The sequence below is a fragment of the Amblyomma mixtum genome, chromosome 5 (assembly GCF_055824585.1).
Source record: "Amblyomma mixtum isolate Tamu chromosome 5, ASM5582458v1, whole genome shotgun sequence".
Lineage (NCBI taxonomy): Eukaryota > Metazoa > Arthropoda > Arachnida > Ixodida > Ixodidae > Amblyomma > Amblyomma mixtum.
The window spans coordinates 156,202,154-156,213,786 of record NC_143016.1 but is presented as its reverse complement, the minus strand read 5'-3'; the positions used below and the strand labels follow the sequence as shown (position 1 = coordinate 156,213,786).

The following is an 11,633-nucleotide window of genomic DNA, read 5'->3' as shown; positions in this document are numbered from 1 at the left end:
TTTGGTTATTATCCGCTATGTTTGCAATGGCCCTGCAGTTGTACCGCCAACAGCTGATGTTGCTGGAAGTTGGTTGGAAAAGGGAAATTTTTTGGACGAACAAACTAAAGAAAAAACAACCGAACGAGAGTACGGTAAAAAATTATGAGCAAAAAAAGAAATGAAAGAACGAACAAGCACATCATGGATGCTTCTTTGACGCGTCACTATCTTTGACAGGACATTGACTTTTTGCAAAAATTTCTTGCTCCAGCTTGAAAGGTTCACAAAAGCGACAGACAGGTTAATTTCGGCACAATTGTAGGCAAGCCTTCAAAGGGCACTTCTTCCTCTTTATGGCGACGAATGAATCTTGTTGCGGCTGTTGACATAATAAATTTTATCTGAAGATTGGTTGGTTTGGTTGGTTTATGGGGTTTAACGTCCCAAAGCGACTTAGGCTATGTGTAGTGCTGTAGTGGAGGGCTCCGGAAATATCGGCCACCTGGGGCTCTTTAACGTGCCCTGACATCGCACAGTACACGGGCCTCTATAATTTCGCCTTCATCGAAATTCGGCCGCAGCGGCCGAGATCCCGCGTCTTTCGGGTCTTTCGGGCGTCTTTCGGGTCGGGCGAAAGAACGAAAGAACTCTACCGCGCAAAGTGCACGCTTACATAAATCATTGGCGCACAGTTTCTTGGCAGAATGCAGCTGGTGCTAGTTTTAAAGTTTGATGTAAGTTAACTCTACATATTCAGCATGATCTCAGAAACTCGGATGAAGGCTTGCTCGGGGTTTCATAATATATAAACTAGCAAGAATGAAAAATAGGTGGCTCACTTTTACCTGCCAGGATATCAGCGATTCGGCAGTACCATAAATGTCGAGCATCTCTGCAAAATACCCGAAGTGGGCAGCCTCGCTGATTAAACAGTTGAGCTACCTGAAATGTTCCGGGATAATAAAGTTAAAATTACGTGGGAAGCACTGAACAGACTGGCAATTGGAGTTCACAAGGGATTAATACACGTTTGTTTGTTACCACCTTTTCTGTTCGTGATTTATATGACTGAAATTGAAGCTATGCTACAGAGACAGAAGGATACAGTCTCTCTAATAAGCTAATAGAGATATCGCGGAGGAACAGGTGCACGGTTTATTAGAGGGTGATTTAGAAGTCAAAAAAGAATAAGAATGAAATAATCGGAGGAGCACTTTGGGATTCACCGTGCAGTTTTTACAAAAACGCAGAGAAAAAGGTGGATTGTTTACTGAAAACGGCAAACTTTATTCCGACATTTGTCGTCGACACGTGGCGCTGCAGTTACACTCTGGAGGCTACTGACACAACTAAACATGCACTTTTGCATTGCAAACGTAAAAAAAGCTCACGATAAAAATTTCTCGAGAACATTCTCGCACTTTCTTGCTCCTTTCTGTGAAATCGCATCGGGCTTCTGTCCGTAGTTTTGGAAGAATTTATTTTTACCTTTTCTGCTAATTTTTATACCTTGTATACAGAAACGATGCAGTCTGAGCTGATAATGAGTAATATAGCACCTCGTGAATATCTCTTGAGGTGTATGTGATCCTCCTGGGCTAAAATCAGCACAAATAAATTAAATTTGATAATGTTGGAAGATATACTTAGGGTGGAAAAGCACAAATATCTCGGCGTACGGCTAAACAAGGGTAACGTAAACGTGGGAAACCACGAAAGTCTATTAGGACGGAAGGCAAAGGAAATTCCACAGTAATGAAGACCAGACAAGTCTGGAGCGTATCAGTTATGATGCTCAGACGTATTTCAAGGCAGTAATGACCCTAGAGTACACTTTTGGGGAATTGGTTGTCTTCATGAGATGAGAAGTCCGGTCAGGTCTCGAACTCAACCATGGAGTTGTCAATAAATAAGTGTTATGTGGCCGCGGTAATTCTGCAAATTTGTTTTTCTTGGCGGTGATAGCTTTAGGTGCGCTAAACGCAGGGCAGATGTTTCCATGAAGACGACTCGGAAGGATAAATGAAAAGTGATGGCAGCTCAAGAAGGAAATATTTGTAAAGAAAGAGCATTTACTCGCAGTGCCGGAAAATGAATCGGAACGTAACCATCACATCAGACGACACAAGAACTGGGTAATAAATAGCACTGAACGCAAGGTCGACGAATCAGCGGTAGTGAATGGGATCTCTTCGATGGAATTGAAGTGGACTGTGTTGACAAAGGGAACAAAGAAATAAAAAGGCATTATTTTGTTAACAACTGCGGAGGCTTCTTCGCGAATGGGTCACTGCTTTCGCGTACTGCGCTATTTTGATGGCAATGGAAAAGAGCTGTCGGGCAACCTACCGCGCGTTATTGGCAGTCCGCTGGCAAAATTTCTTTTTGACGCGTGGTGGAAGAAGTGGTATAGAAATGAGCAGCACGTCCCAAGATGCTGCGTCTCGGAGAATTTAGACTCGCGTTCTGCGGCCCAATAGAACTCTGCCTCAGTGATTACGACCAAGTAAAGTTATTGGTTTACAATTAAACTCAAGAACTCGAAGAAGCTCCCTCATAGAGATGGCCACGACAAAATGTTGTTGTTGGTACTCCTGCTCAGAAAGAGCGCATGCGACTACCTATCAATATTTATAGCAAGCATGAGTTTATATCAAGCAAGAACGTTTTTGTCGCTATCTAGTAACTGACAGTAGGGCGCCATCAACAATATCAGCATAACCACAAAAAAGAGACACCAACAATAAGCCCCCGTCGAAATGACCAGGACACGAAGCAATAAACACGAACGAATGTATGTGAGCCAGACTGTGCGCAGCGGCGAAATTTATTCCCGTTTCCAATTCCAGCAGAACAAGATATTCTTTCCTCACGGCATGAACCGACCAGAGAAGCCTACTCACGTTGTACTTCGTTCTACGGTCACAAACAATCGAGCTTTTTACGAAGCGACAAGCATGCCACAAAATGCACCCGAACGGGATATATATAAGAGCATTCGCAACTTTGTTAATCCTCCAGTTGGCTTTCGCTTAGCGGTCTTCTTAGTGACCACCACCTCTTAGATCTTAGCGACCTGGTAAGCTGTGTTAGAAACCTTTTTTTGCCACCCGTCCGACCTGCGCAGGTAGTCTGCCGCCGCTCCACTGCGGTTATTTGCATGAAAAGGTTCTCACCGCAGCCCCATACTATATGGTTCACATTCGCATACTCTCCGAAGCTTTTTTCATTCTGCACAGTATAGCTGTGGGTGAATTTTAGCAGTTACTGCTAAGCTTTGGACCCTGTGCGTTTGGAGCAGCCAGATTGGTTCAATGGTCTTGCATGAGCGCGGGGCTGGAGTTCGAAGTCCCTTGTACCCGTTTGACAGAAGATTCTGATTTTACTAGAGGCGGGTAGACATTCCTTCGTTCGCCGATCTGGCGTAGTGCCTTGGGAACATCCTGCCCAGATATTGAATCCTCGGGCTGTGTTTGTGACCTTTTTTTTCCTGAAAGGTTTCACTGTGCGCGGGTACATATACTTTCATTCGAGCTTCTGGGTGTGGGGGAGGGTGGGCGGAGGCGAGGGGGTATTTAATATTTAGTTCTGCGGCGGGGTGGTGTATTCTGCGTCTGATAAAGTTACTTATCGCAGATTTTTGAGCATCTTATTATGATAAATCGCGGTGACATTTTTATGGTCATGGCGTATATGTCATTGCTCCTTCTTCTGCCACTTCCGAAATTTTCCCTGGTATTGTCGTAGCTGCTATGCTTTCAGCTTGCTGGTCAGCTATAGCCACAAATATTCGGCGCGACGACATGCAGCACAGAATTGCCTTTAAGACTAGTGTCTAGATTTATCACGCGGGCTTTGATTCTGCTGTTGCTCTGCGAAGGAAGCATGTTTCTTGTTAGCGGTGGTTTCTCTATACATCCCCTTATTTCCACACAGGGATATTTGAATTGAGGTGCGTTCTGCCTACATTTTGCGTTGCGACTTTGTAGGATATTTTCCCCTGCTTTAAGTTTTTTATAGTCGCTCTATCTGGTCTTTCAAATGCGCCTCAATGAGTTCTGTCCGTTCATGACGCGATTACTACTTGCATTGCGCTGTAAGTTCTTGTATCCGCAGTTGGGATACAAATTGCGTCCAGATCACGTTTTCCACCTCTCCTATTTAGTTTATCAACACTGACGCGCACGAACGCTGAACTCGAGTGGATCGATGAGAAAACAATTGGAAGAATAAATCACTTCGTCCACTCGTTGTGCTATGTCCCTCGGTGAAAACAGCAAAGAGAGCGCACCCATAGATGCAAGGCACACTACTTCGTCGTCTGTCAACCGCACAGGACCGTCGAGCCACGCTAAACGATGAAGAAAACACTGCAGATGAGTGCGTCCCAGCTTTCCCTCTGCGCGGAATTAGACCTAAGCCAAACCGCTCCGCTGTCTTCCTGTTCGTGCGTGTCTCGACACCACCTTTCTGCTGACGTCCACATATGCACAGGGCCCTAATCCATAGATCACGACAGTCAAACTGCTGGCGGACTACCCCTGGATGCGTAAAAACCGCGGACTTAAGAGTGCTGACGCATAGCACGAAATGCACTGCGTCCACCGCTGATGCCGTCGCAGTAGTCGCTGGCCTCATATCACATGATGAAGGCTTGCTATTCTTGCTTTGGTTGCCGGAGAGCCTTAGTACTATGGCGTCGTCAAGAGATGTCGACGTCAGAAAAATTCACGGCCGACTTACATGCTGCAAGCTTTCAGGATTTTCACTTTTAATTTTCTTAGGAACTCGACCACCTTTCGGCTGAAAAAAAAATAAGCGTTGGCAGTCTTTTCAAGAGATACTAGGTACATATATAATACATTTGCTACTATCTCCATTGAAGAAGGCGATGACAATGAATTTTTATGGCGCAAGGCCATCTGTGGCTAAAGAGGGTAACGGCACAAGATGTTTTTCCGTCTTCTCAAGGCGGATTCAAATACCCATTTCCCAGCAATTAGCATTGAAAACGCGAGCAACAGGCCAAGGGAAAGCTTGCACCCTTTGTACAACCGGTGGATGCCCGGCGGCGCTGGAGATCGAACCCAGCACGTGCCTCATGTGAGACGGGTGCTCAACCACCCGGCAAGGCCACCGCTGTGGTGCATCCATTGATGAGCACTGCATAGAATGCAGAAGAAATTGCATTACCTTGGGGACTTTGCTGGCAACGATTTTTCAGGGGAGCTCTTAGCATGCATTCGTGCATGCATAAGCAGTTGTTTTTTTTTTTCCGTACGTAAATCTAATTTTTGTTACCTGGCAATAATAGGAATTATTTTCCTCCATAATATGTTTGATTTGTGCAATAGGCTTAAAGCACACTTAGGTAAACCCTTAATCATTTATTGTGACTCTGTAAGTAGAAGTAATCAACTGAACGAATATAAGGCAAATAAGCGTCGCATTAAGTGGCCATAGTAATATTTCCAGGGAAACATGGCATCACTGATTTCATTTCATAAATTTATTGTTAGTTCACATGCACCTTAAATGATTACTAACTTTAACAGCCAGAATGCTTCGACTCAAAATGATACCTAATTGGTAAATTTTTGTTCCATCTTCTTTCGTGTGCTACGCGCATTTTTCTGAGGACAAGTTGCATACACTCACAATGATGCCGGTGAAAGTCCGTATGCTGTTCTGATAATTGGCCAAGTGGCATAAACGGCGTTTTTTATGTTCGTACCAGGATAACGATTATATTCGCGCTGATAAAGTGCCTCTGGGACAGCCGTGTGATAATAGACAGCACGCATGCGCTGAACCGCAATATCCTATCTTCACCAACTAGCTGGGTGTCATTGCCATCGTGCATGAGCGGGTGAAGCACGCGCGGTTCACCTACTAATATTTCAGTCTCAGCCTGCCCGTTCCGTGATATCGGCAGCCGCGGAAACTATTATCCCAAAGACCACTGAAGCACTGACGGTGGCCGCCATGGCACCTTGTGACGAACGCTGCCTGCTTCTGTCTCTGCCGATGGAGATGATCACCTACATCTTCGGTTTCCTGTCTCCCGAAGACCTGTTGGCCGTTGAACAAACTTCGAGTGAGTTTTCAAGTCTGGCTCAAGACCCGAGCGTTCTGCGAACCACAAAGTTTCACCCAAACAGCTCTGCGGGCTCTCTTCGAGAATACTTTAACGACAGGCGGGCGGTGGCCATATATGAACTAGACATTAATAACCTCCTGGCAGCCGACTCGAGAACGGTGGAAGGCTGCGTCCGCAGGTGCGTCAAACTGACCACACTGCGCTGCGCGAACACCCGTCTGTTGCCGACAGCAGTGCTTCGCCTACTTCGAGACAGGCTTCGTTGTCTGGAGTTCCTCGAATGGTCAATCCTTAGATATCCAGTCGACCAGAATGACGAGGGATTTTTATGGAAGAGTCCCAGCGATGACATGCCGTCACAAATCCCTGCAACCCTGCGCGGCATGTACGTTGAAGTGTCACATAGCATGGTCAACAACCTTCTGTTGTGCTCCACTCTCGAGCACTGTTCCAGCCTTCGCAATTTGCACTTCCACGAGATAATGCTTGGGGGAACACTCGAAACAGCCTCATACAATGTGCTCGAGAGCTACCACCGCGGCACAGCAGGGAAGTTTGAAACATTCACCTTCACCGACGACCGCAGTGTTGCGGGAAGGACTGAGCCTGTGGACGCATGCGGTCCAGCACACGCACCCGAAAATGTTTTCCGCTTGTTCAAGAGAAGTTTGAATATATCTCGGAATGTAGTCGTGAGGCAGAATCCGAGGCCATCAACGAACTGCGTGGTCCTGGACAGGAGAACTGCACATCAGGTACGGCGAGATTTTTCGAGTCTCTTCATTGTCATTAAAGATGACGCGTTTGCAACTCTCGAAGCCGCGGCTGGTCACCACTTGCACCCTAACACGCGAGCGTTGACGCTGAAGTGTTCCACGTCAGAGACAGCGGCCCAGAAGTGTTCGGCAAGTGCCGCCGATGACACGTTTTTCTTCTACTTCCTCAGAGGATGCCACAGACTGAAAGAGCTGAATCTCGCTGAGTTCCATTTTGAAGAGAACATCGATTGCTGCTCCCTTCTGGCTAACGCCAGCCTCATCTGCCTACGCGCACTGACCCTGCCATCTTGTACACTTCGGGAACGCGGGCGTATCGAACAGCTCGCCAGGGCACCCTTCAGGCTGGAGGAGCTAGACGTGCGCGCTGCTCTCACTGCGCGGCCACTGACTTGCGCCTTCTGCAACGCTCCCTCCACGTGCACCGAGGCGGTGTTCGAAGGGCTGCGCCTACTGTGCCACCTTAGGCGTCTTACCTTGTGCGATCTGCCCCACATCCGCGATCTGCACTTCCTCAGGGGCTGCGTGGTGCGTGAACTTAGACTCCGGAACCTTGGACTGGGGGGCTTCGCAACTGAAGAAACATTAGCGGCTTTGACTGAGGTAAGCATTGTTAGCGATTTGCCCAGACTAACCCTGCGTTGTTTGTGTCGTGCCTACAAAAGTGCCTTTCCCCAAACTTTCAACTCAGGCTAAAAGGGAAGCCGGAGAGGAAGGCTGCGGATAATTCCAATCATCTGTGGTTTTTTAATGTGTGCTGACATAGCACCGTGCACGGGCCTATATCATTCTGCCTTCATAGAATTCATGCTCCCTCTGATGCAGGGTCTAGACAAATGTGTATGTGTCTAAAATATAGCCGCTGCAGTTTGATACATCCATCTCTGCAATTCAATTCAGCAATCGTAAGCGATCGGTATATCCAAGGTTTTGAATGTTTCAAACTCGACCAGCTCAAGTTCGGCCGTTTTCACTCAAGAGTTAAGAATAAATATGCTGAAATTCGACATGACGCAGCAATTTGATGCCATTGAAGAAGTATAGCAATAAATATAGTTAAGTAAAGATAGCGAAACGCTGTTCCTTTAAATTCGTGTTTAACAAAATTCAGAGAAAGAAACGGAGCTCGAAAAGAGACAGCGACTGAGATAAATGGATACACATAGCGTTATCGGCACATGACATTTTTCAGCGCTACGTTTTTTTCCCCCTGACTCATGAACCAACAGTCCGAAGCATCTACCCTAAAAATGTCAGCGTGCAAGTATTATTCTGAAATGGAAGATTTTATTATTATGGCCGTAGCCATTCCCAAGGCTACCAGAATATTACCATATTAAGAGCTGATAGCGTAGTAAGCTTTATCTGGTGAAAAACCTATGCCTTAACAGCTTTATCTCCTGCACAATCTTTCATGGAATATGAGTAGTGGTGGCTGTCATCAAGTGTTCGGCGCAGACATCAGTCGCTCTGAGAAACCGAAAACTGGTTGTAAGAAAAGGTATGATGCAAGTGCAAGTTTATGAATCCCTGATGACCGAAATTTATCTAAAGCCGTGCACTACGGCGCCCCTTTAACAATTCCTTCTTTCACTTCTTCCTTCCACTCCCTCGGGCGCAGTTCAGGCGTTTAACAAAATTCAGAGAAAGAAACGGAGCTCGAAAAGAGACAGCGACTGAGATAAATGGATACACATAGCGTTATCGGCACATGACATTTTTCCGCGCTACGTTTTTTTCCCCCTGACTCATGAACCAACAGTCCGAAGCATCTACCCTAAAAATGTCAGCGTGCAAGTATTATTCTGAAATGGAAGATTTTATTATTATGGCCGTAGCCATTCCCAAGGCTACCAGAATATTACCATATTAAGAGCTGATAGCGTAGTAAGCTTTATCTGGTGAAAAACCTATGCCTTAACAGCTTTATCTCCTGCACAATCTTTCATGGAATATGAGTAGTGGTGGCTGTCATCAAGTGTTCGGCGCAGACATCAGTCGCTCTGAGAAACCGAAAACTGGTTGTAAGAAAAGGTATGATGCAAGTGCAAGTTTAAGAATCCCTGATGACCGAAATTTATCTAAAGCCGTGCACTACGGCGCCCCTTTAACAATTCCTTCTTTCACTTCTTCCTTCCACTCCCTCGGGCGCAGTTCAGGTGTTTAACAAAATTCAGAGAAAGAAACGGAGCTCGAAAAGAGACAGCGACTGAGATAAATGGATACACATAGCGTTATCGGCACATGACATTTTTCAGCGCTACGTTTTTTTCCCCCTGACTCATGAACCAACAGTCCGAAGCATCTACCCTAAAAATTTCAGCGTGCAAGTATTATTCTGAAATGGAAGATTTTATTATTATGGCCGTAGCCATTCCCAAGGCTACCAGAATATTACCATATTAAGAGCTGATAGCGTAGTAAGCTTTATCTGGTGAAAAACCTATGCCTTAACAGCTTTATCTCCTGCACAATCTTTCATGGAATATGAGTAGTGGTGGCTGTCATCAAGTGTTCGGCGCAGACATCAGTCGCTCTGAGAAACCGAAAACTGGTTGTAAGAAAAGGTATGATGCAAGTGCAAGTTTAAGAATCCCTGATGACCGAAATTTATCTAAAGCCGTGCACTACGGCGCCCCTTTAACAATTCCTTCTTTCACTTCTTCCTTCCACTCCCTCGGGCGCAGTTCAGGTGCCCAGCACCTGAACTGCGCCCGAGGGAGTGGAAGGAAGAAGTGAAAGAAGGAATTGTTAAAGGGGCGCCGTAGTGCACGGCTTTAGATAAATTTCGGTCATCAGGGATTCTTAAACTTGCACTTGCATCGTGAATCACACGTGGGTCTGCGCGGTTCGGGCGCATCAAACGGGACCGCGGTGGTAGCCTTTAGCAGAAGGCGAAATGCAAAAGGCACCCTTGCGTTCTTCGATGTTATTGCACGTTAAAAAATCCCTGGTCACCGATAGGTATCCAAACCCCTCCACTATAGCACCTCTTTCATGTTTCCCGTGCACCTTCGTCCCTTCCCTTATGCGCAGTCGAGGTGTCAATTGACTGGTGAATTCCTGCGCCGTTTTCTTTCCTAAAAACCACATTTTCTTTTTACCAAGCGTCGATGTTTGTAAGGCATGCTGTGCCTTCCGCAGCTTTCCCTCTTGAAACAGCACCACTCTCCATCCGAATTATTGCGATGCCTGTTTCAGGTAATGGTGAAGGTGGAGAGCCTGAAATTGGAGAGCAGTGTCGTCCCCTTGGACCTGTCCTTGCTCCGCCGAGGACAGATGGGCGCTCCACTGCTACGCCGGCTCTGCGTCACGACGACCGGGATAGCGCGGAGACAATTGTCACGCTCGCTGTACAACTTGTGCCAACTCTTCCCTGCTGCGGAGTCTATCCATGTGCATGGTTGGATACCCGGCGTGCCACCGGAGCGCATCGATATCATCGCGCCCTCACTGGTTGGCCCGGACGGCGCCTACTGGAATTTGTACACGGAATCTGCGTGTTCCGCTGACCACACTATCCTCTGTGAGACGCGTGATCTTGTTTCCGTTCCGAGGCCACACAACTGCGGCCCACGCCGCTTTTAAACCCGGTGACATAAAAAACAGACCTCAACACTATGTCCTTCAGACCTGCTCGCATTGGGGCTAACATAAAAACTACACACAGAAAGCAAAACCGATAGAAAATATTCCTCATCTGCCGCATCCACCAAGACACGCTTTTGAGCTTTCGAACCAGAAAATGGTGGACATGCTTCAGGGTCTCGGTGTTTTGGCCTTGCATGATCGCCAAAGCTCGGGTCGGGATCGGGCTCTGACGGCGTCATTCCTCTCTAGCCTTGAGATGGTGGGAACGAATTTTAGAGTTGTGTTCTGCGCCTTATTTATTATTGCAACCTCTTTTAATTGACGACGCACGTACCTGTGAAAATGGTGGAAGTTTTGAGCTGACTGATAGTGTCATTTTAGATGCACTGTTTTTATGCGAAGCATACTAAAATAGCCCAACCCAGCTCCTCGAGCGCGGCGGTGTCGTTACCATTGACCTTTCGTGACCTCCATGTCATACCACGTGATGCGTGACGTTACAGCAGATGAAAAACGGGGGCCCAACTCGCGCCGTCGCGCGAGGCGTCAGATGACCACGTGGTGCGTGACGTCACAGCAGATGAGAAACGGGGGCCCAGCCAATACCTACTAGAAGTCTTTCTAGGAGGTATTGCCCCAGCTCGCGCCGTCGCGCGAGGCGTCGCGACCAATGTGTTTCCTGCTTCTGCCGCTAGGTACGCTGTAGTGAACACGTGATGCTGGAGCGGCGGTATACAAGGGGGTGCGCCTGCCTCTGCTAGGCGTACACTGGATAGAGACGCCTCCTGGAGACAGGGCTGCTCGTTGGAATGAGAAGCAAAAGTTGCGGCGTGCTACAGAGACTGATGATGAGCGTGAAGAACGTCTAGCCAAGCGGCGTGCTCGATATGCAACTCGGCGACAATATGCTTCGCATCTGACTAGGCTTAACCTAAGCTAAGCCTCAGCCATTCTTTTATCGTTCGCACTTTATACATGATCGAGGGAAACACAAGTTGCATTGTTGTCTATAAAATCCGTGAAGGGCCGGCCATGGCATTTCATTTAATTCGATGTCTGGAAAGGATAATAGCGTTTTCTGTGCCGCTTTTGAGAATGCTGTTGCACAAGATGCTCATCATATCGATGTTCCAGCCACAAAACCATGCCAGCCTACGCAGCTACCAAAGAGCAAAAAAATTGTG

At 47.0% G+C, this 11,633-nt stretch overlaps 1 protein-coding gene across 1 annotated transcript; it reads left to right on the top strand.

Annotated features, from left to right (window-relative positions):
* The first annotated feature begins 5,967 nt into the window (after nt 1–5,967).
* Nucleotides 5,968–10,446, top strand: LOC149344229 (uncharacterized). Its single transcript, XM_089542573.1, has 2 exons — nt 5,968–7,461; nt 10,060–10,446. Exons 1-2 carry the CDS (start codon nt 5,968–5,970, stop codon nt 10,444–10,446), a joined length of 1,881 nt encoding a protein of 626 aa, XP_089398699.1.
* Nucleotides 10,447–11,633: the final 1,187 nt, after the last annotated feature.